The 26174-nt window shown below is 43.9% G+C and overlaps 1 protein-coding gene across 2 annotated transcripts in view; it reads left to right on the top strand.

Moving 5' to 3' along the window:
- The window catches only part of LOC121279986 (aryl hydrocarbon receptor-like), a 143436-nt gene that overhangs the window by 99379 nt on the left and 17883 nt on the right, over positions 1–26174 (top strand). The window contains exon 1 of one of the 2 annotated variants that reach the window (XM_041191608.1): positions 11713–11796. The exons of the other annotated variant lie outside the window; for it this stretch is intronic. Coding sequence (XP_041047542.1) covers positions 11730–11796 — 67 coding nt within the window. The 5' untranslated portion in view covers positions 11713–11729. Of the gene's footprint in view, positions 1–11712; positions 11797–26174 lie in introns of those variants that run through there. 2 annotated transcript variants of the gene reach the window in all.

The raw sequence follows: 26174 nt of genomic DNA, 5'->3' as shown, positions 1-26174 counted from the left end.
AAAGCCTTATGACTCATACATATTTTATCATTATAGCACACAGGCTATTCCTTCAGTGTTGATCACTCTGCCATCTCAGCTGATGCGCAATACTCTCTGCATTGCAAAATCGGCCAGCCTCTGTTCTCTGCCACTTACAGAAGTGTGGGAAACACATTGTATGTTCTTTGGTATGCCTTTTGTCCTCCCAGTTCTTTTCATAGTCAGAAGGAGGTCTGAATAACAAATTCATTAGAAAAGTTCTTCTAAAACACTGCATGAACCAGAGCAGATTAACTGGAATGCACATGTTTAAGAAGCAGCTCCATTACATCTTGGATTAACATCCATCATAAAAAGGTGTAGAGAGCGCAGTCTGATGATGCTGGATGCTCTGTACTACGTGCTGTACCACTAAGGCAGATTATGCATTTACAGTTATGGCTTCCCTACACTGGGAATTTCCAATCACCTGGGACAGATTAAGAGGTGGGGTGGAAGAAAATTGCAAGTTAGGCAGCAAAAAGAAGAGAATATAAAGAAAAAAGCAATTTTAAATAAAAATGAGCAAATGTAAATGGAGATGCACATAGCAATACAATTAATTTCCCCTATTCCAATAGTCAAAATTGCTTTTAAAAAATCCTGTTTCTCTGCTGCCCTCTCTTTCTCTTCCTTTCTCTCTTGCTCTTTCTCTCTCACCCCCCCCCCCCCCCCCTCTCTCTCTCTCTCTCTCTCTCTCTGTGCCTTCCTCTCTGTTTCTGCTTAATCCTTTCTGGTTCTCCATCTCTCTCATGTCTCCTTCCCTCCCCGCCCACTTTCTCTCTCTCTCTGTGCCTTCCTCTCTCCCTCTTTCTCTCTGCCTCTCCCTTTCTCTCTCTCTCTGCCTCTCCAACTCTTTCTCTCTCTCTCCTCCTTTCTCCCCCTGTGTCGCTCCCCTTTTCTGTCTCTCAGCCTCTCCCTCTTTCTCTCTAAGCTTTCTCTATCTTTGCCTCCCCCATCTTTCTCTTACTCTCTCTCTCCCTCACTCTTACACACTTTCCCTTGTCAGTTCTGTACCTCTGTTGTGTCCTAATTGCACAATGACCCACACCTTGCTTCATCTTTCCTGCTGCAGTAAATGCTGAATCATTGCCAATATTATTGACCAAGTATTCCCTGTTGGTAGATTCAGTTTTGCTAGTCAGCTGGCGTCCTCCTGACAAAGCAGTAAGATTATTCATTATTCCCCCGTTTGGTGAAATCCTGACCTGCTCTGGATTACTGGATAGGTGAGGAGGGCAGAGAGGTGAGAAGGGCTTTATTTATCCATCATACTGCCTTAATTATCAATGGGCACAGACTGTACCTGCTAACCTTTCCTTAGGGAGACCCTCCTGTATATCAGAATTCACTGAAATGTTTCATTTGTTTCAGCACAAACTATGATGATTAGGATTTTGCTATGCTAATATCACTTAAGATTTAGAATATGAACTGAAAAAGTCAATTAGTAAGGAGAAAAGGCTTGACCGCATTTTATTGTGCTTGTTGTGAGTGGGTGTGAAACATTCCTGGTTAAAACTAGATAGCGAATGGAAGAGAGGAAGACTCACTTTTATAGAGTGCCTTAAACGTCCTTGGGATGTCCCCAAGTATGTGACTGTACTTTTGAAGAAGGTGTAGACACTGTTCTAATGTAGGAAACATTGCAGACAGTTCCCACAAGCAGCAATGTGATAAACGACCAGATAATCTTTGTCTCGTTTTCTTCTTTCGGCTTCTCTCATTTTAATTAGGAGCAGCAGTAGGCCACTTGGCCCCTCGAACCTGCTCCGCCATTCAATAAGATCATGGCTGATCTGATTTTAACCTCACATTCCTGCCTAGCCCTGACAACCTTTCACCCCCTTGCTTATCAAGAATCTTCCTACCTCTGCCTTAAAGATATTCAAGGATTCTGCTTCCACCACCCTTTGAGGAACAGAATTCCAAAGTCTCATGACCTTCTGAGAACATTTTTTTCCTCAACTCTGTCCTAAATGGGTAACCCCTTATTTTGAAACAGTGACCCCCGAGTTCTAGATTTTCCCACAAGAGGAAACATCCTTTCCATATTCACCCTGTCAAGTCCTCTCAGGATCTCATATGTTTCAATCAAGTCGCCTTTTATTCTTTTAAACTTCAGCAAATACAAGTCTAGCCTCTCCAGCCTTCCCTCATAAGACAACCCTCCCATTCCAGGTATTAGTCCAGTAAACCTTCTCTGAACTGCTTCTAATGCATTTACATCTTTGCTCAAATAAGGAGACCAATCCTGTACACAGTACTCCTATAATAAACTTGGTGTACCAGACAGGTTTCTTGTTAGAGTTAAACTTTACTTGAAGAAGCTACATGCTTGAACCAGGTCCACGACTAGAAAGCTCCGCCGCTAAGATTACCCACACTTAGGGCTGATTCGTCAGCACAATCACGTGATCCCTAAAACAGTATGAAAGGTTTTACGTACAATCTCTATACTCCTCTAATTTTTTTTGCATCTCTTATTTGCAAGAATATCTTAACCCATAACATATACAATATGCACAGTTCATGCGATTATAGATTAAGTCTCTGAGGTGGTTTTCTGATTTGGTTGGAGCAACGTAGCTCTACGACTTGAGATTCTCCCACTAGATTGACTTGATCAGGAACTGCAGCATCAGGGACATCCTTAGACAATGGCAGTTCAGAATTATTTATTTCAGAGACATCAGGTATGTCAATTGTATGTCGATCTGGCACCTCAGGGATTAAAGATTCGACATCAATTTCAGGTGGAGTAACTGGTTGTTGGAGTGTCTCTCTACTTCTTAGATGATCCACATGTTTTCGAACAATCCGGTTTTCCACTTCCACCAATGCCCTGTATAACTAAAGCGCAACCCCCCTCCTCTTGTATTCAATTAATTCAATAAACAGTAACATGATGCTAGTTGATCATCCTTCTCCATCTCTACCTGTCAGTCACCCATTCCTCTTTCAGTCCTGTTGAGTTTAAATCTTTCCATCTGGTCTTAGGTCCCCCTCTTCTCCTTCCTGGCAGTCCTATTTCCACCACTCGCCTCAGCACATTTCCTCTCTCTCTCTCTCTCTCTCTCCCCCCTCAACAAATGACCATACCATTACAATTTCTTCTCAGCTACTTTCTTTGATGCTCCCACAATCCTCACTGACCCCCTGATGAGCTGGCTCTTTCTCATTACTCCACAAATCCGTCTCAGCACCTACATTTCATCAGTGCCCATTCGTTGTTCCTCCCTTCTTGATGTTGCCTGCGGTTCTGCACAAGGTTGGCCTCACAACTGTCTTACAGATTCTTCCTTTAAGTTTCAGCGGTGCTTTTCTATCACAAAATTCCACTGTACCTGTTCCAATTACGCCAACCAGAGCTAATCCGTTACTTAATTTCTATTTCTATATTTCCATCTTCTGCCACCACTGACCACAGGTACCAGAAGCTATTCACTTTCTCTAAATCTGCACCCATCAGGCAGAATCCTCCGCTCTGGAACAAAGTCCTGTGACGGGAGCAGGGGGAGGGAGTCCCGACACGGAGCATAGTGGGTAAACCCACCGAATCACATGTTGTTCAGCTTATTAATAATGCAGCCGCGAAGTTCATGTCGAATCTCATTGGCGGGTCAGGCAGGGTTTGGCTGCCCCACTGTCATGTCTGGGCGCCATATTTAAAAGGCATCCGGAACAGGCACCCCCCCCCCCCCCCCCAGGCCCCCGAGCAGTTGCCCTTCTTTGATGCCCCCCTTGGACCTTGCCTCTCGACTACCCCCTTCCTTCGTGTGTTCCAAATTCCCCTGCTTCCATCCCGTGCGTGCCATCTGCTGCCGCAGTATACACTCAGCATGCAGGAGAAGAGCGGGGTGCATGGTGAAGGCAGAACCTAGTGGCAGTAAGTGAAAGAGATCTCCTGCACTGGGTTCACGGCACGCTTACAAATCAGGAAACAGAATGGTCTGATTTCCCGCTGGTGGGGAGGAAGATTTCATGGCGGCACAACGTTCCAGTCTGTAACCTCCTTAATGAGCATTCATGACATTGAAATTACGATCCTGACATTTACCAGGGAGAAAGGTGACCCACCATGAACCCGCCACGAAAGTGCTGAGGGGAAGATTGCAACTTGTTTTCCCGCTGCCGGATTTTCAACTTTTGGCCTCATTCCAAATTTTCTAGTCCCTCCAGCCACGATTTGCATCACTGGTGGGACTGGAAAATTCTGCCCATCATCTTTCATAACATTCAAGGCTATGGGCCAAGTGCTGGTAAATGGGGTTAGGTAGGTAGGTCAGGTGTTTCTCTCATGTCGGTACAGACATGATGGGCTGAAGGGCCTCTTCTGCACTGTGATTCTGTGATCTTTACACCTTCACTCTGATCCTCTTTGCTAGGCTCAAACTGACAGTTCATAATTTGGGTTTTTGGTCTACTGGTCTTCATATCCCTGTCTTCCAATGCTTTTCTCCAGTTATCTAAATACTCGGTCATGTTCTCACCGTCCCCACCTCATAGCTCAATGTCATCTGCAATTATAATTGACCATGGCACTTCCTGACTTGCTCAATTAGAACATCCAGGCTCAGTGCTGATCCTTGGTGCAACCCAGCTTTGGCTTTAAAACTCTCACTCTCACCCGCACTGGTAAATCTCCCACTGCTTGTCCATCAAGGACCACCCTACCATTTACAGAAGAGTGATCAGGAGTTGAATGGGTGAATCCCAACTGTCAGTTTTGTGTCCATCCTTCCAGCTCCCAGCAATTACATAGGCTAGCTGGTCAACTGATAATCAGTCCCTGTAGTCTGAGGTATCAAATGTCTCTGATACTGATTAGAGAATCAACTGGTTCAGAATCAACGTCAGCTTTATTAATCATGAGGGGAATCACAACTGAGCATGATACCAACTCTATGTATTAGCTTCTGTAGCAGGGGTCACTGGATGGTGAACAGAAACAGAGCCCCTTTTGAATTTCTCTCCTTTCCAGCCCGTCAATAATGTCTGTCAGTTATTGAGGTTGTTTTCATCACAGTTGCTCCGATATCTCTCTTTATTTTTATTTTCGGTGTGTTGTGGAAAAGGTTACTGAAATCTGAAAAGGACTGAATTGTAGAATTTGGGCTCTGAAAGCATCAGTAACTCTTGGAACCCAATGGGGCTTCAGTGTGGTCAGCAATCCACAACAGAGTAACATGGGAACAGGGACTGCTTCGTACTGCCTGCAATTCTCCAGTCTCACCTCCTGAGGGCCCTTTTGTCTGTGTAAGGCTACTGCTCTTCCCTTCACCCTCTCTCACCTCCACCCCTCCCTCTCCCTCCCTCTTCAACTCCCTCCCCCCCTCTTCAACTCCCTCCCTCCCTACTTACCCCCTTTTACCCCCTCCCTCTCCCTCCCTCTTCAACTACCTCCCTCCCTTTTCAACCCCTCCCTCCTTACCCCCCCTTTCAACCCCTCCCTCCTTACCCCCCCTTCACCCCCTCCCTCTCTCACCCCACTCCCTCTCTCTCACCCCACTCCCTCTCTCTCATCCCCTCCCTCTCTCATCCCCTCCCTCTTCAACTCCTTTCCTCTTATCCTCCATTCATCCCACTCCCTCTCTCTTACCCCCCCCTCAACTGACCTTCCTCTCTCAACCCCTTGATCTCAGCGCCCACCCTCTCCCTCTCTCTGACGCCTCCACAGTGTGCCTCATTATTGAACCTGCTTGTACTTTGATGTCAATAGTGAGAAATCGAGCAGAATGAAAATGTTACCCCAGTGCCTGGGTCAGAGACATTGGTGAACTGTGGGATAAAGCAATAATTTTCTTAGTGAGGACTTGCGCTGTTGACCAAACCCTCAAGAGGCAGGTTGAGCATTGGACTCTGCTGTGTGGAGGGTGAGGAAAACACTTTGTGGTTATCATGGATATGTGGGATAATTAGTCAGACCGTTCACATTTACATGGCTACTGGTATTTACGCTTGTGTACCAGAATTAGGCTAAATCCTGTGACAGTCAGATCAAGCTACAGTGTTGTTAAAATATGCATTTGAATCTGTCGCAGCTCAGCTCCACGTAGGCTTGTTTATGCATGGAGGGAACGAATTCAATTGTGTTTCCCCATTAGTCTCACTGGTTGTTGTACCATCAAGGACCAAGAGAGTGGAGGAACAATGTGCTGACAGCACTATGTCATTGTTTCTATCAGCAATGCACATCCCAGCGTGCTTGTCACCTACCTCCTTGTTTTCATGCTGCAGTAAACCGTCAACAGACCACAGTGTGCGTTTTTAACCTGTCCATAGAAACAAAGCTGAAGTCTCCCCTTAAAGGTTCATGAGGTAAGTACATTACCCAATATTGTATTGAGCCACCTTAACAGGAAAGCCCCGGGTTGAATCGCTGATACGGGCTGAGATCACTGATCTCAGCTTGGGGTGGCAATTTCTACAGGCTGTGTCCCTGGTTTAGGATAGGGAATAGTTGGCCGAGGCACCTGCTCCCAAGAGCTATCCAGTGACTCCTGCTTCTGATACACATTTGTGAACATCAACTAAGGATGGATTGAGGTCATGTGTGAAGCCTTACATGGACGTGTAGTTGCTTATTATTCACTCATAAGTGAAAAACAGCTTCTCCATCTGTGGAGCCACATGCTGACCAGTGGAAAAATTTCTTCGGACTCGGGAGGAGGACATTTCAGTTACAATCCTGTGAGGACCGTTGTCAGAGGACTGAGAGATTGCTCAGAATTGGAAGGAGAAGGTTTGCAGATGGCACTTTTACACCGTTAAGAAAATCGTCAAAGCATAGAAGCCATCTGATTCTATGCTTTTTCCCCATACCTGTATAAGTGAAGCCTCTGGCAGCACATGTGGCTGACCACATTATGCCATGCAATCATGTAACATGACACGCCTGGACCCAGGCTTGAAGTGAAGCTTGCAGCATAAAGCATAATACCGGATCTGGATCCTGGGTCTAGAAACTGGCCTCCAACAAGAGCAGTGATACGTTGAAAGGCAAGTCAGAGGAAATGGCACATAGAGGTCAGCGGTCTCTCAGCATTGTTTCCCAGGACCTGAAATGTAAGACAAGATGTCTCAATTTACTGTACTATGGCAGAGCGTGTGTGTTTGATAGCATTCATGTAACTATACAGAATATTTAATTGTCACAGGGATGTGTATTATAAAACCATATAGTCGGTCCAAACTGGAGTGCAGGCATAACCCATCTTCAACAAGGCCTGTGGGAGAGAAACTTTGAATTAAAATATAAACGCAACTGCAATTATTTGAAGTCCAATCTCTCCAATGATAATGACGGACGTGTGGAGCCAAACTACATCTAAATGTCAGGGAAAGCACAAGAAATTTCTGAAACCTGCAGGAAAGCCGAACACACAGTTAGTAATTGTGTACATTCCTCTGGCAATTTGAGGTTACTCAGTGCCACAGTCTGTGCATTAGAACTAGTTATACTGACGTGAGAAGGAATGGCAGAGATAATGGGGGCTTTTACTGCCTTTGAAATTAATGGCTGAAAGATCTGAATCTGGACTGGTTTCAGCTTTGTTAGGTGTAAACATGTCTTTACTGTCAGCAAGTGAATTAGTGGTGAGTATCCATGCTTGGTCTAAAGTTCAGAGATGTGGAGGAATCATTGGACAACTTTGTGTGTGGGAAAAGCTGACTCATCCCGTTTCACTTTGGTTTTCCCCAAACCAACTCTGTCCTCACCTAACTGTGTGCACGTGTGTACACACGTGTGCAAACGTGTGCACATATCCATGCACACGATGCACTTTCCATAGGTGCTACTAAGAACTCTAGTTGATTCAATTTTTACCTTCCCCAACAACAAGGCTCACTGTCACTTTGGCAGAGTGTGTGGCACTCCTACTGCTGTCCCAGCTAGCTTGGCACAGACTGACAGTTGAACACCAGGTCCAGCATTAATTGGCAGTAAATCTAATCCAACAGTTGGTAGCATTCTCAGTCACAGAGGCCACAGGGTGACTGATATTGGCAGAAGAGGAGGAGGTTCAGTTAAAAAAAAATGACAGCCACGGGTGCTCCCTGAGGTTGTAGCTGGGGTGGAATAGAGGTAGTCTAGCTCTGCATCTAAACCATGGTATACCTAACCTAGAGTTGTTTGGTCCTGATACTCAGGTGTCTGAAAATGGGAAAAATGTCCCAGCACTTATATCACTTGTTAATATATGAGCAGAAAAACCAGCAAAAAAAGCCACAAACTTTTGCAACTGTTGTGAGTGTATAATCCTGAATCAGCCTGTTCCTCAGTGAAGAGTCTCCACAATGATAAATAGCACAAGCCTGCTGGCCTGCACTGGTGTATGATAGGTTACAATAACCATCAACTAACTTAAGAACAGTTTTATACCAAAATACTGTAACACCCAAAATAGCAAATACATTCAAGACACTTCCCAATGTGTATTACATTAATTTTGTTTTGAACAATCACCTGAAAGGTATCTTCCATGTATCCTTAAAACAGAAAGTAGAACAGTTTGCATAATACCTTCAATGTTAGCGGCATGAGATGTCACTTCTCCACTGCTTTGAAACGAGTGTCAAATTGATATGGAGTTATGCTAATTGATTTTAATTTGTTTAATGCTGAGAAATAAATCCGTGGATATCCCCGACCTCCCTTTCCCACCCATCCCCCCTGCCCCCCACCAACCCCGCATCATAGAATATCACATGAAGGTTTAAGCTAAGTAGTATCAACATTCAGCTCAATAATTCATAAGGTGTGATGAACTTTGCTTCAAAGTAATCCCACAAAAAGTTCAAGCGCCCCTGTAATTGAAAATTTCAAACAACACATCGCTAGATTTTTCTAGTTCTGATGAAGAGTCATACAGAGTCGAAACGTTAACTGTGTTCCTCTCCACAGATGCTGTCAGACCTGCTTAGTTTTTCCAGCTATTATTTTGTTAGGCAAAGGTACTGAGGGATATGGAACCAAGGCAGGGTAAATGGAGTGTGGCGCAGATCAGCCATGATCTAATTGAATGTCAGAATGGGTTCGAAGGTGTGAATGGCTTCCTCCTGTCATTAACTTGGGTCAGTTTGATTGCATTGTGGGGGTCCTGCGATTTCACTCTCTTGACTTCCACCTTGTCATCTCTTTCCTGCAACCCCTGCTCCCTGGACTTTGTCACTGCTCAAATACCTCAACAGCATTTCTGAAACTGTGAACCCAATGTAAGACCATAGGTCACCTTGATATTCTCAACATTGCAGTCTGTTTGAGAAACTCATTTTCATTCATCCAAACTCTCTTGTGTGTGAAGAGAGCTCCTTGGGTACTGAAACACAGCTTTATGCTGTGTACAGTGATTTTACTGAATTCAAGCACATCTCTTGGATCCTACAGAAACTGGTTTTTGTTGCATTTCACCCATAAACTACCATCTTCTTCGCTGCTTGATTATTTTTTATAACAGCCTTTCTAGAAATTTCTCACTCTTTAAGTTAAGCAAACATAACTCTTCAGCATTTCCCATAAATGTGAAAAGATAACCATCCCGTGTCTTTTTTTATTTGTTACTTTAGGTTTGAATTATTATCCAATGAGAATATTACAAATTAAATTTCAACTCACCACCATCTTGAGGTATTGATTCATCAATTTGATAGCCATTTCTCTTTTCAGTGCACTGTAGTGATCTATTCTGCAGTACCCCTCTGTCATTATTATTAGATGTGAATTGGGTGTGTTTGTGCTTGGTGTCGTAACCTAAGGACATAAGATAGGGTTAGGCCCATTAGATCCTCCAGCCTGCTCCACCATTCAATAAGATCATGGCTGACTTTCTACCTCAGCTACACCCACCTGTACTATCCCTATATCCTTTGATTCCTTGAGAGTTTAAAAATACGTTGATCTCTGACTTGAATATATTCAATGACCGAGAATCATGGGGTAGAGAATTGCACAAGTTCACAACCCTTTGAGTGAAGGAATGTCTTCTCCTCTCAGTTGTAATGGTTGACACCCTATTCTGAAATTATGACCCCTCTTCTAGATTTTCCAGCCAGAGGAAAAATTCCTTCAGAATTTTATGCTTCATTGAGATCAGCTCACGTTCTTCCAAACTCCAGAGAAATAGACCTAGTCTACTCAATCTCTCCTTTTGGGACACTATCCTCATTAAAATTTCCTTTGTGCTACTATGTAGCCAAGCCTTTGGCTGTCTATAGAATCATAGACTGATACTGAATAGCCTGCATCTCATGAAAAACAACCTTGTTAGTTCCACCCCCCCCGCTCTTTCCCCACATCTCAGCAAATTTTTTCTCCTTCAAATATTTATCCAATTCCTTTTTGAAAACTTCTATTAAATCTGTATCCACCACTCTATCAGGCAATGCATTCCAAATCCTATACAGTCATTGCATAAATAAAGGTTTCTCTCATGCTGCCTCTGGCTCTTTTATGAATCACCTTATGTTTGTTCCCTTTAGCTATTGATTCCTCAAACTCTGTCATCTTTTAAGACTCCTTAAAACCTGTCTAGTTGAACAAGTTTTTTTTGTCACCTGTGCTAATATCCCCTCATTGGACCTAGTGTCAGTTTTAGGAACATTGGAACAGGAGTAGGCGATTCAGCCCATTGAGCCTGCACAGCCATTCAGTACGATCATGGCTGATCATCCACTTCAATACCTCTTTCCCCACACTATTCCCATATCCTATAGTGCCATTGGTATTTAGAAATCTGTCAATCTCTTTAAACATAATCAATAGCTGCACTTCCACAGCCCCCTGGGGTAGAGAATTCCAAAGATCCTCCTCATCTCATTTCACCTCATCTTGGCTCTTTCCCCCTTCCCCCTTATTTTGAAATTTTGTCCCTTGGTTCTATACGCCCAAACAGGGGAAATATCTTATCTGCATCTACCCTGTCTATCCCTTTAAATATTTTGTAGATTTCAATGAGATCACCTCTCATTCTTGGAAACACTGTGAAACTGGTTTGATAAAGCTCCTGTGAGGAGTCTTGGGATATTTTACCATGTTAAAGGTGCTATATAAATACAGTTGCTGCTGGTACTGAGCCACATGGACCAGGAAATTCCCAATTTCAATCTCCAGTCACTGCTGAATCTGCAGTCTCACCTAATAGGGTAGTGGCCTAATTCAGTGGGAAACATTGACCAGCATTCCCAGTCATGTTCAGAATCTAGTGATCCCTTTTAAAAACTATTTGTATGCTAAGGCCAGGTGACTCCAAGACCAGGCTAGCTCCCCATTGTCAGATATACCACAGACATTCATTTCCAGGTTTGCACATTCTGGCCTTGACTCAAATGATTGAGTTGGCAGAGCATTGTGGGCATCTGTTGAACCATAATTCAGCATGAATCAGTATCTTTGGAAGAGTTGAGTAGAACATTAGGGGAAATAGATATTCCCCTCTGATTCTTCATGAGGAAGATCACACTGTGCGAAAGTCATTTGAAATTGAGAGTGGGAGGGAAGGGATGATAGGAATGGGGGTGTTGTCCAGGTCACCCCCAGCCTCACTAACGAACTTCCTGTAAACCACTTAAACATTCTGCAAAGTGTCCATTTCAGTAAATGTGATGCACAGAATTTGTTGTGTAAAGAATTAACTGATTTAATTTAAAAGATTGCACTCCTTTACAGGACTAACCTGGTACTGGGCTGGACTGAGGCGGAGCTCTGTATGCATTCTGGCTACTATTTCATTCACTTCGAAGACTTGCCTTACTGTGCTGAGAACCACTTAAAAAGTAAGTGGTGAAATTAAACTGCACAGTCTCTTTTATTGTTGTCTTTACCCTCTCCCCTACCCCACCATGTCCCATTCTCCCTCCTCCCCAACATCTGTGCGTTCTTGCACAGAAACCATTTTACAGAGACCCTGGAGTACCTTTCCCAAGTGGCCATTTTTTCATGTGTGTCCCTAGAAAGTTGGTAGGCTGTTCTCACACTAAGGATATCCCAGCTGTTGAAATATGCCAATAAGGGATTGCAGCTTGACATCACTAGAAAGGAAGTGTGTCATGTGATCCCGTTTCAGTTTCACTTTTGTTTTTTCAGCAGAGCGCACACACACACAGCTCTGATGTCTTTGGGCTTTATACCTCTGTATAAATATTCTTACATGCCTGGTCTCAATAAATGAACCCATAACATATATCCCTTGTGAGCAATTTTATATTATTATAAAAACACAACACCAGCCAGGGTCAGCTGTGTTCTGTAGAGATCACCTGCTTCACATTGGTCTCTGGCTGCTAACTTGTCACTTCAGGATCTTTAATATAGTTGGCTTTTGTCCTTGTCACCCCCTTCAGGAGATGAATCATATTGGGGTTCACTTCTTTAAGTAACTGTAAACTTATCGAGTACTTCCCATTCATTCCCATTGAGCATGTGTAAACAGATTCTGAGTCTGCATTCAACCACTGGGTGGATGGGGGAGGAGGTGGAAATTACAGTAGAGCCCAATCTCGCTCTCAACTAACTTGTTTTAACGTAGTAACCATCCCAAGAAACTTCAGAGAAGCGGACGCTGAACTGTAGTGGAGAACAGTTGGCTCAGCTGACTCTTGACATGGTTGTCAAGAGAAGAAATAAGTTTTTCTCAGAATTATCTAGGATACATGACAAAGAAACAGGCCATTCAGCCCAGTCAATCCATGCTGGTGTTTATGTTCCACTCAAGCTTCCTCCCATCTTTCCTCATCTAAATCTACCATCATAACCCTCTATTCCCTTCTCCCTCAGACACAGAGAGTGTTGGACATATGAACGTATGAAATAGGAGCAGAAGTAGGCTATTTGGCCCTTCAAACCAACATACTTTCCTACCTATCTTTTTGAATCATCTGCAAATTTAACTACCATGCCTTCACTCACTTTATCGAAGTCATGGATGTAAAGTGTTGAAAGTTGAGGCCCCAGCACAGACCCCTGTGGGGCTCCAATTGTCACATCATGCCAATCAGAAAAAGACCCATTTATGAGTACTCTCTGTTTTCTGTCAGCCAACCAATCTTCTATCCATGCTAATATGTTACCCATTGCACCATGAACTATTATTTCCCACAATAATTTTTGATGTGCCACTTTATCAAATGCTTTCTGGAAACCCAAGTACAATATATCTACAGGCTCCCCTTTGTCCACAGCGCATGTTACTCCTTCAAAGAACTCCAATAAATTGGTTAAACATGATTTCCCTTTCACAAGACCATGCTGACTCTTCCCGATTGCCTTGAACTTTTTTAAGTGCCCAGCTATAACCTTAAAGATTGATTTTAACACCTCCCTCATGACAGACATCAAGCTAATTGGCCTATAGTTTCCTGTTTTCTGCTTCTCTCCCTTCTTGAATAGAGGGGTTATATTTGCTATCTTCTAGTCTGATGGAACCTTCCAGAATCTAGTAAATTTTAGAAAATTAACACCAACGCATCTACTACCTCATTAGTCACCTCTTTTAAAACCCTACGATAAGTCCATCAGGCCCCAGAGACTTGTCAAACCACAGCTCCACCTGTTTCTTCAGTACCACTTCCCTAGTGATGGTAATTTCATCAAGTTGCTCCCTCCCTTCTACTTCCAGATTTATATCTATTTCTGGAGTATTTTTTGTATCTTCTATAGTGAAGACTGAAGCAAAATTTGTTCATTACATCCGCTATTTCCTTATTACCTACTATTAACTCCCCTGTCTCACACTCTAGAGGACCAACACTCACTTTACTTACTCTTTTCCTTTTTAAATACCTGTAGAAACTCTTGCTATCCATTTTTACATTTCCAGCTAGCTTCCCCTCATACTGTAATTTCTTTCTCCTGATTAACCTTTTAGTCTCTGCTGTTCTTTATATTCTGAACAATCATCTGACTTGCCATTCATCTTTGTGCAATTATATGTTTTGTCCTTAAGTTTAATGCTTTCTTTAAAGCGTTTAGTGAACACTGATAGTGGGTCGTCCCCTTAGAATTTTTCTTTATAGTAGGAATATACTTATTCTGAGTATTCTGAAATATCTCCTTAAATGTCTGCCACTGCTTCTCTATTGCTCTATCCTCTAAGCTAGTATCCCTGTTCATTTCAGCTCGCTCAGCTTTCATGCCCTCATAGTCACCCGTGTTTAAGTTTAAAATACTAGTCTTAGACCCACGCTTCGCCTTTGCAAACTAGATGTAAAATTCAATCACGTTGTGGTTGCTGCTACCTAGGAGTGCCTTTACTCTGAGGTATTAATTCATCCTATCACATTACACAAAACCAAATCTAATATAACCTGCTCTCTGACTGGTTCCAGAACGTGAAACCATTTCAAAAGCATTCTATGAACTCTTCATCCAGACTACTACTGCCAATTTGAATTTTCCAATTTATTTGTAGATTTAAATCACCCATGATTATTACCATCCCTTTATCACAAGCACCCAATATTTCTTCTAGTATACTTTGTCCTACATTGTGGTTACTGTCAGGGGGCCTGTAGACCACTCCCACTAGTCTTACTATTCCTCATCTCCACATAAACCAATCCTACGTCCTGATCTCCTGAACCAAGGTCATCTCTAAGTATTGCACCAATGCCATCCTTGATTAACAGTGCTACCCTTCTACCTTGACCTCACTTCCTATTCTTATTGAATGTCATATACCCCTCAATATTCAGGGCCCAATCCTTGTCGTCCTGCAGGCTATCAGGTCATATTTATTTACTTCAATGTGCGCTATCGGTTCATTTACATTGTAATGAATGCTATGCATATTCAGATACAGAGCCTTTAGTTTTGTCTTTTTGTTATCTTTGTAACATCTAGCCTTGACTGTTGGTTATTCTTAGGTTTTTTTCCCTCCGTCCCTTCCTGCCATTCTCTGACCCTCATTTCCCATATTATTGTGTCACTCTCCTGCCTTGACTGTACCCCTTGATTTGTTAAATCTACCCAAACTTGATCCCACACCGCCCTTGTTTAGCTTAAAGCCCTCTCTACTTCCCTAGTTTTACAGCTCAATATAACACTGGTTCTAACATGGTTCAGGTGTAGACCATCCCAATGGTACAGCCTCCATTCTCCCTAATACTGGTGCCAGTGCCCATAAACCGTAACCCACTTCTCACACACCAGTCTTTGAGCCACACATTCATCTCTATAATCTCATTTGCCTATGCCAATTTGCATGTGGCTCAGGTAATAATCCAGAGATTATTACCTTTGAGACCCCGCCTCTTAATTTGCTACCCAGCTCCTTATACTGACTATACAGAACCTCCTTCCTCACCTTGCCTATTGGTATCTACATCGACCACGATAACTGGATCCTCTCCTTTCCACTGTAAGTTCCTCTGCAACCCTGATCAAATGTCTGAAACCCTGGCACTGGTCAGGCAACACAGCCATCTGGGCTCTCGTTCTTTGCTGCAGAGAACAGTGTGAACCCCCTTAACTATACTGTCCCCTATTACCACTACATTCCTTTTTGCTCCTCCCACTTGAATGGCTTCCTGTACCACAGTGGCATGTTCATTCTGTAGCTCCTGCAAGTCGTCTTCAGCGCTTTCCATGGCCAGTGCTATCTTCATTGCTCATTTAAAACTTATATGGACTTCTGCCAACAATCGACAATGATTGGCGCCATTGTGCACACCCAGACTAACCAATCCCGTGGCACGTCGTTCAAGGTCGCTCCAAAGTCACAATGCTCTGACAATTGTTTCAACTTAGCAATATAAGTCGCATTCGATTTGTCTGAGGCCCTCACCCTCATATTAAATTTGAATCTTTGCATGATGATTGATGGTTTGGTCTGAAAATGGCCCTTCATTAAATCCACGAGTTCATTGAACTATTTGGAGTTGGGCACACTTGGGGTTGTGAGACTGCAAATAAGGTTGTGGGTTTGACTTCCACAAATGCTCAAGAGAATTGCTTTGCACTTTGCCCCCTTCCCTATTTCTTTGGCTTGGAGAAAGAACCCGAGGGGCTCGATGTATTGACCCCAGTCCTCCATTGAGGAGTCAAATGGGTTGATCCTCCCAAAGAGAGGCATCCTGGTGAGTATATACACTTTATCCTTTCTTTCCTTCTTTTAAAATGAGATAGCACATTTATACGGTGAGAGGCAGTGCCAGGATCATTTATACTCATCACCAGGTCTAGAGATGCACCACAGAGAGGCTTCTTTAGTTGAACAACGAGCATTATTTACAGAGCTGCTGGATTAGCTGCAGGCCTCTAGCAAGGCTACAATACACTCTAGACTGGGATTGGCTGTTCTGACCATGTGACCCTTACTCAGTATGCCTGGCTTTAAAGCAACAATCACCACACTCACCAAACAGCTAGCTTCTTCCCCTGCAGTAGAGCAAGAAGTAGTTCCTACAGGGTGAAAAAATTAGAAAAAGCAAAGGAGCACCTCCCTCCCCTCCTCACCAAACTCCCAGGACTTGTGGAGGTCGCACTCCAAGAAGAATGTACATGTTTCTATTTCTTTTTCCTTTACTTTCGTGGGATGTGGACATCTGTAGCAAAGCCAGCATTTGTTGCCTTGAACTGAACATTTCAGAGGGCAGTTAAGAGTCAACCACATATTGCTGTGGGTCTGGAGTCACATGTAGGCCAGACGGGGTAAGGATGGCAGATTTCCTTCCCCTAAAGGACATTAGTGAACCAGATGGGTCTTTACAAGAATCAATAATAATTCCATGGCCACCATTACTGAGACTAGCTTTATATTCCAGATTTACTAATTGATTTTAAATTCCACCAGATGCTTTGGTGGGATTTGAACCCATGTCTCTTCAGAAGCTTTAGAATGCTTCAGTGCAGAGGGATCTGGGTGTCCTCGTATATGAATCGCTGAAAGCTAGTATGCAGGTACAGCAGGTAATAAGGAAGGCAAATGGAATTTTGGCATTTATTGCTAAAGGAATAGAGTATAAAAATAGGGAAGTATTGTTGCAACCGTACAAGGCATTGGTGAGACCGCATCTGGAGTACTGTGTACAGTTTTGGTCCCTTTACTTGAGGAAGGATGTAACTCTTTTGAGTACAAACCCATTTCCATCTGTTTCAGATGAAGTTACATTGTTTCATGGTTTGCCATTGTGAGATTTGAACTCTTGATCTTGGGGTTACAAACCCAGTACCATAACCACTTGGCTATTTAAGCCAAGCAAGCCTACTGCACCTGGAGGCAGTTCAGAGGAGGTTCACTAGATTGATTCCAGAGATGCGGGGCTTGTCTTATGAGGAGAGATTGAGCAGTTTAGGCCTATACTCGCTAGAGTTTAGAAGGATGAGAGGAGATCCACTTAAAGTATATAAGATGCTAAAGGGGATAGACAAAGTAGATGGGCCTCTGGGTTACTAGCTCAGTAACGTTATCACTATACCACATTTGCACTATTTGTTCTTTCCCTTCCTGACTCCTCAGAGATACTGGAACCAATTGTAACCTGAACTCAGACCATCCTACTGCATAAGATCCATTCCCTAGTTACATAGTACTTTTACTCACTGGGTTATCAGGGAAGAGTGATTGACACTGTCATTCAAGTTCCTAATTGCTTGGCTTTTTTCCAGGATCTTAATAGAAAATGAAGGATTCTAGAAAAAGAGTCATTAGTCGTAACACACTCAAGGAGTGGAAATGACACCCTAGGGTATTTCTCTCTAAGTGGAGAGATGAGACGTGCTTAAAGATTTTACTGTGGATAAACAATAAAGCTCTTTATTTTTAGGCAAAGAGGCAGGAAGTCAGCATTCTTGTTTTGAAAAATAGATAGTAGGGTTTGGTCAAGGTAAAATATACATGTTTTTCTAGAAAGATCCGGTCTTGTTCACTCCTACAAACCAGTGCAAAATCTCTGCTGCCAAGCCATGGCAACATTTGTGTCATAAATAACACAAATTTATGGGTAAAACTCAGCAAGTCTGGCAGCATCTGTGGAGAGAGAAAAACAGAGATAATGGTTCGAGTCCAATATGACTCTTCTTCAGACTGCCTTTGTGTTTGTGCTTTGGTCTCAGCTAACAGGAAGCTGGTTTTTAATTTTTTTTTAATATATTAAGTGCTTCCACTGAAACAATTGTCAGCTTTCATTAAAATAAACCCGGGATTTAGCTGGGAAAAATACAATCTCATTCCTGTTGCCTCAAATCCAAGTCAGGGAATGCCTTCCTTACTTACCACATTGGGCTCAGAAAGCAAGCACAGCTCTCTGCTGCATTGCAGCATTGAATGTCTCAGAAGAAAGAATTCAGTGTGTACTATGGCATTACCCGTTGGCTAGGTGAGTTTACCCGGTGAGAAGCTGAGCTTAGGAAGGTTGCAATCCAGTACCCAGTCTGTGCTGAGTGAACTGATCTCATTTAGGCACAGCAAGGATGGGTTCGGTTGTAGGGAAGTATATCTACTGTATTTGTCTACCTGGATTAGGGGCGGGGGGGTGAAATATCCGGCAATTCCTGCATCAATTGAAACATTATCCAATGATCCCTGCTGGAAAATGCATGTGTGTAGATGTAGGATGCGATGGCCCCTATGGTCAAATAGCTTGCCAAAACTCTGTACCTGACACACACAATTGCAAACCCAGGCAAGGATTCAGTGCCTTATTAGGGGAGTGGAGGGCAAGTGAGGGGGAAGTGTGAAGAGAAACAATTCTATTGAAATTAAAGCAATTTAAGCAATTGGACCTATTAAATGGGATATATTTAGGGTCTACCAGTTGTGTGTGTACATGGATTTGCCCTCACTTTAAACCAAACAAAGAGCACACCTGGGACAACAGACCAAGCAGCTACAGGTAAAACTCAGGCCCTTGCAGAATTTGCAAGGGGTTATAATGATGTACATGTGTCTAACCCCATTACACAGCTATTGGGTTCCATACTGGTTTAGTGGGATTTGTATCATAGGGAAAACAATAATGGCTAAAGCAGCTGGTTTAATAACTTCATCCATCTTTTCCACTCGACCTCCATTCTAATCTGAACATAATGATTGGGCTGTTGTTCTGCAACTATGACTCTGCTACCTCATGATAAATGCCTGTTCTTCTTTCATGAACCTTGGTGGTGACAATTGGTTGCTATTCAACCTGGGCAGTGCCATCTTCCCAGTAGGTGACCAGCAAGCAATTAGAATTGGATGCAATAGTTCTTAAATCAAAACAGAAAATGCTGGAAACACTCAGCAGCTCTGGCAAGCACCTGTGGAGGGAGAAACAGAGTTAATCTTTCAGGTTGATGACATTTCATCAGAATTGGGAAAAGTTACGGATGTAATAGGTTTTAAACAAGTAAATGTGGCGGGTGGGGTGCATTTTGCTTTAGTACAACAGCTCTTGCTCTTTTTTCTTACACTAATCCAGAAGATGCTGAAGGCAAATTGATTGTGTTTGTCGCACACATCTGCACTGTAAGATTGTACAGTATTGTCAGACTCCATGTGGATGCTGATGGTACCCTCCTCTACCTTGCCAACCCCTCTATCAACTGCCTCATTGTTATCAGACTGCCATCCAGTCTTGTATGATTGAACTGACCTACTGTCCTCAGTCTGTGCCACAAGCTCTGTTCTATTGATACCAATTCCATTTCCTCTCCTGGTCACTATCTCAAGGTAATACCAGACTGTCCATACCTTCAGCATCCTATTTGATCTGGAACTGAACTTCCTTTCCTATATCCTTTTCCATCATCAAGACTGCATATACATGACTCTAACATTGCCCATCTTTACCCCGCCACAGCTCACCTATTGCTGAATGCCTCATGGTTTTGTTATCCCCAGACTCCACTATTCCAATGCACTCTAGGCTGCTCTTCCATCTTCCACATAAACTTGAGCTCATTTGAAATTTTGTTGCTCATATCCTAACTGGTACCAATTCCCTTTCACTCTTCACCCCTGTGCTCACTGACCTACTTTGGCTCCTGGTCCATCAGCACATCAATTTTAAAATTGTCATCATTTTTTTAAGGTGTTGTGCCCCTCTCAATCTTTTTAACCTCTTATGGCTCGACAATCTTCCGAGAACTAGGCTTTCCTACAACTCTGATCTCTTATGCATCCCCAACTTCACCCCACCAGTAGTCACTGTGCCTTTAGTTCTCTGGGGCTAAGTTCTGGAAATTCCTCTCTAGATCTTTTCACCTTTCCATCTCTCTCTTCCTTTAAGATGCTGCTAACACATAATGCTTGGACAAAGCTTTTAGTTACCTGTCCTAATATCCCCTTCTTTGACTCGAAGTCAGTTTTTCTTTAGTCAGTTAGACTTTTATGAAGTACCTTGAGACATTTTGTTATGTTAAAGGCACTATATAATGCAAGCTTTTGTCCCATAATCCTGCTGCTTTGGTCTGTATGGGCCAGGACTTTAGGATAGTGCAACTAACAAATGACCAGTCAAGACAGTTATTCTTAAAGCTATTTCACAGAGCAAACTGAATTGAGTGTTGGCTGGAACTAAGGAATACATAACTTGACCAGTCAAAACATAGCGCACTGATGAGGCCATGCATGAGGCCAGTGCAACAATTGTAGAGAACTTTCTGAAGTACATGTTCAGAGTGACCAGCTGTCAAGAAACAGCACAAACAACTTGGTGAAATCAAAGCATTGCCCTCGAAGAAATTTAGAGAACACTTTAAAACTAAAGTATTTAAAAAAACATTTCCAGTTATTTTTTGTTTTTGTTTTCGATTTCCAGCATCCGCAGTTTTTTGCTTTTATCTTAGTGTTTAATTGACTGCCACTTCTCTTCAAGGAATGCCTACCTTGAAGAGGTTTTGCTCTTCTCTCCGTCAGGATTTTCGTATCTCTCTTGTTCTTCTTGTCCCAACATCCCCCCCACCTCCTTAAACCAGCTTATATTTCACCCCTTTTCTATTTTTCCTTAGTTCTGTTGAAGAGTCATGCGGACTCGAAACGTTAACTGTGCTCCTTTCCACGGATGCTGCCAGACCTGCTGAGTTTTCCCAGGTATTTTTGTTTTTGGATTTAAAACAAACCCCATTATCCTACGCCATCTTATCCTTTCCTTTGTCCCTAAGTGTTACCACACCAACACTGAGACTTGCTGTTCAGTTAGTTGTCAGTCTTATCTTAGTGGGTTGGAGAGATCTATCAGAATCAGAAGGTTGTAGCTTTAATTCCCTTCCAGGGACTTGAGCACATAAGCTAGGATGACACTTCAGTGCAACACTGAAGTGCTGCACTGTCAGCGGTGCTATTTTTTGGATAAGATGTCTTATCCGAACATATCTTTCCAGTGGACCTGTAAGATCACATTTCATTCTTCGAAGAAGACTTGAGAGTTCTGCCCGGTTTATGGACCAATATTTATCCCTCAACCTGTATCACTAAAACCAATTATTATCTGGTCATCATCTCACTGCTGTTTGTGGGACCTTGCTGTGAGCAAATTTGGGGCTGCATTTCTCATGTTACAACAGTGACTGCACTACAATGTACTTCATTGGCTGTGAAGTGCTTCAGGATATTCGGAAGTTGTGAAAGGTGCTATATACATTTTTATTTTTTTGAAATAGAATCAGATTGAAACTAGTGTTATCGTTTATTTATGATTTATGATTTTTAATATTATTTATACCTCTCTCTTTTTCTGCCTGGACTCTTATCTTTGCTACAAGAAAGCAGTTGGACATCCATTGCTCCATCTTGGTAGTGCCTTTTAAGTGTGGGAAGGGATAACAAGGAGCCTTTGAGCCTCCAGTTATTCATCACACAGCCCAAATCCCTCAGCAATGTTTTTTTTGAACTGCAAAGCACAGAGGGACCCATTCCTGTGTTGGTATCTCACAAAGTAATAAAACAATTCAACAAATTAAATTTATTTATTTTGGGAGTTCTTATCTTCACCATTTATCCAATCTGGGGGAGTAGGGTGAGGGGGAGGCATTTGGACTTGGCAAATGTATTCGGTGCCTGAACCATTCCTAAAACACACAGGGGAGTAAAGGATACAAGAAATCAGAGTGTTAATGTATTATATAAATTAGGTTGATCTATAAATGGACTAAGGTAAAGAGGTTACTTTTACTTGAGGTATGGAAGAAAGTCCATGCTTGGTTCTCACGCTAGATCACTGTGTGGATATCCCGTTCAAGGGGCCTGACCAATGTGAGCTGAAATAGTACAATGATTCTCTAGCCAATTCTGTCTGCCAGAATGCCAGGTTGAGGCATTCTGCTCCTTCCAGCCTTGCTGTGTTACATCTGGGTTTCAGCACTTCCTGATCCCCCAAAGCATTTGGCTCCAACCTCACAGGTGCCACTTCCTTGGGACAGCAGAACAAACAGGACAATGACTAGAGTTAAAAATAAACCAGAAGGCCTCCTGCAGCTGAGGTTGGTTGCTCACTGCGACTCGATATGTGACACATCATCACTGTTCTGATGGAGCACAGGTTGTGAGCTGGAACCCTTAGAAGAAAAAAGAAATCAATACAAATCTGTACAAAAAATGGTGACTCTCCCTTCAGATTCATATAGACTGTAGTGTAATGTACAAGCAAAATATTGTATCTTGACCATTCCTCCCCGCCTCTCTGGATTCAGGCTACATATAATTCATTAGCAGACCTTCCATTACCTCTCTCCGTACACATCAAGTAGGGCATAACTTGCATGTGAGCCCAGATATTGAATGCTAGCCACCTATTTGGCCATGATGAGGCATCCCAGCTAAACCCAAATCTGTCCACTGCTGACAACGTACTCCTCGAATGATGGTCGCTGGATAGTGATCATAGAACCATAGGAGACATCGTTTTGTCCCACCATGTTTATGCCAGTTCTTTGATTCAGAAGTCCCAATGTCTTTCTCCATTGCACAGTAACTTCCTCTGCTTCCCTTAAAAGATGCAGCAGTGCATTTTTCTCTGAGTCTCTCGGTCACAACTATTTCCCATGTTTCTTCATCTCCATTACTCCTCCCGAGTCCTTCTAACTCCATTACATCTCCCATCTCCCACCATGTTCTCTATCTTCACTACTTCCCCCACCATATCCTTCTGTCTCCACTTCTTTAGCAGCAACCCCGCCCCCCCCCCCATGGACCTCTACTTTCACCACTCCTTCGCAACCTCTGGCCCTTCTGCCTCCACCACTCCTGCTGAGTATTGCTGCCCCAACTACACCCCCTTTTCAACATCCAATGCTTCAACAATCTTCTCCCTGCATAAAGAAATTTCTCCTAATTGAGTGTCACTCCCTTGAGTGTCATTACTGATTAGAGGTAGTGGTTTGTAGGTGCTGTTTAAAGGAAGCTGCATTAACAGAGGGATTGATGATCTCTGATGTAACTACATGGTTTACACTACCTTATTATGACATTTAGCATAAAATGGTAAATTGTGCTCTAAATTTCATAGTTGGCTCCATGGTGTGATAGGGTATACCCTTTCTGTGATTTCAGAGAAATACTCTTGCATAAAGGATGATTTCTTATAGTTGCATAGTGCGAACTGAGCTGGTTACCAGTATTTATAATATACTAGGCAATGGGCGGAATCGTCCATGCCCACTGGCGTTGAACGTGTTCGGTGGCTTGAGTGGACAATATGGCAAGAAGGCCATAAATCGGTTTCACAACCAGTTTGCGATCATCCGTTCAGCCCATCAATGGCAGGTCACGTTTCCCGCCATCGGACATCAGGAGCCTTATAATAATACATCACATCATTATAAGGATCGCCTGCCAGAATCACTGCACCCCCCCCCCCCCACTGGATTGTCCACTCACCACGCCGACATGGCATATGGCATGCACTTGGCGGGCTGCACTTTGAGAGGAGCTCAGAGGTGAGTACACAGTAACGTTGCGGAGCATTTGTGAAGGATGCCTGTTGGACTTCAAGCTTGAGATGCATTGGGGTGAGGAGGGCAAAGGCTGCCTTGTGGTTGAGGCGACTTTGGGAGGTGTGGTGCAAAGGCTGCCTTACGATTGAGGCGACTTTGGAGCTGGGGTAGGGGGTGGTGGGCAAAGGCTGCCCTGCGGTTGAACATAGTGCACAAGCTCGTGCGGGTTGGTGTGGTGATGGGTGAGGGAAGCGGCCACACATTATGGACACCTTGTATAAAGTGACCACTCCTCCACAGTTGAGACAGTTCAGGCACAACCACATTGATATGATTGGAGTTGGGCCTCTAGCTTATTTGCCAATTTAAGCAATGCAGAGGCATCAAAGTGCCACCAGGTGCTCGAGAGCTTTTCACCCCTCGGGCACAGACTGCAAACTAATAAGCATTTTAGTGGGCTGCAGGACAGTTGGATGACTGGGCATGTTGTACAATCTCTGCTAAAGCTGGCCATGGAGCAGTCACTGGTGGAGGCGGTTAGAGCCCCTTGCAACGTCATCATCCCAGTTTGGACCAGTCTCTCCCATGGTTCAAGCTAACAGTGCAGCTTGCAGTGCAGGTTAGGAGAATGCCTGTGCCTGAGCTGAGAGCACAGCATGCAGTCCAGTGCTGCTGCCAATCGATCAGGTGGAGTGGGATGGAGGAATGTTGGATTTCAGGCAGCCAAGCATTGCACTAACCTCTGGCCATCCAAATGGTGGCCAGCACTCTCCAGGATGCGTTAAGGGACCTTCAGACTTAATCAAGAGAGGTTCTTAGTATACCCATGCTAACCCAAATATCTCTCTTTCAGGAGCATGGAGCCTGGTGAACTACCTGTGTGCCTCGTGGTGCACAGAGAAGGGAGACGACGGACAAGTGAGTGATTGAGGCACTTAGCCGTGCAGAGGGAGGAGCAGCACGTTCTGGAAGAAGAGGTGGTTGGGGCTCCCGCCCATGCTGCTGAAGAGCCACAGCAAGCCATCGCTGGTTGACGCCTAGCTAGACCCAGGGTCTATAGACACCACCTTTCTTTCCTGCAGGTGCCCAACAACCAGTGTCGCCAAAGACTGCGCATGTCTAGGGAACTGGTCAATCATATCTGCCAGCTGCTGCAGGATTTCGTGCCACGGGGATGTGGAGGGCATCCACCGCCAGTGGCTGTGAAAGTGACCGTGGCACTCAATTTCTATGTCAGTGGCTCCTTTCAGGGCTCCACAGGTGACCTCTGTGGGATCTCACAAGCCTCCACCCACAAATGCATCCGTGAGGTCACGGATGCCATCTTTGCGAGGTCACACAACTTTGTGCATTTTGCCCGGGACAGAACAGCCAGGATGTAAGAGTTCTGTCGAAGGGTCATGAGGACTCGAAACGTCAACTCTTTTCTTCTCCGCCGATGCTGCCAGACCTGCTGAGTTTTTCCAGGTAATTCTGTTTTTGTTTAGGATGTAATAGTGATTGGAATCACCCAGATCTCAGGTTTCCCACAGGTGCAGGGTGCCATCAACTTCACTCAGTGGCGCTCAGACCTCCATCACAACAATTGGTCATCTATGTCAACCGCTAGGGATTCCATTCACTGTGCAGCTGGTGTGCAATCACCACAAATGCATCCTGCAGGTCTGCGCATGATTCCCAGGGAGTTTGCACGACTCCTACATTCTCAGTCAGTCGCAGACCCCTGACGTCCTTCAGGGTCCACAGAGGCTGCAGAGTTGCCTCCTCGAGGACAAGGGCTACCCATAGAGGACTGGCTGATGACACCCGTGCGGCGGCCTCAGACTGCAGCAGAGCGACGGTATAACGAGATTCATGCTGCAACTTGCAACTTGGCGGAGCAAGCCATCAGGATGCTGAAAATGAGGTTCCAGTGTGTGGACCGGTCAGGTGGAGCCCTGCAATATGGTCCATAGAGGGTCTCTCACAGCATCGTCGCCTGCTGCGCCCTTTACAACCTGCCGCTGCAATGGGGAGAGGAGCTTGGTGAGAAGGAGGTGGAGGAGCTGGATGTCTCCTCCGATGAGGAGGACATTGATGGGAATGAAAATCAGAAGGTCCTCAAAGGTGTTGATGACGGCGATGAGGCCCTTGCACTGGCATGATGAGGCAGGTGCACTCAGGAGACCCCCATAGATGCTAGATTTGTGGAGGATGATGACTTCATGCAGTGAGGAGATATGCCATAAGATCCTCACATTGCATCTATGAACGTTTGACTCCAGTCTGGCTTATGGCAGCATATGTATTCTCTGTGAGAATG

The sequence above is a fragment of the Carcharodon carcharias genome, chromosome 7, assembly GCF_017639515.1.
Source record: "Carcharodon carcharias isolate sCarCar2 chromosome 7, sCarCar2.pri, whole genome shotgun sequence".
Lineage (NCBI taxonomy): Eukaryota > Metazoa > Chordata > Chondrichthyes > Lamniformes > Lamnidae > Carcharodon > Carcharodon carcharias.
Note: the sequence above shows the minus strand (reverse complement) of the source record. Positions and strands in the feature narration are given on the sequence as shown.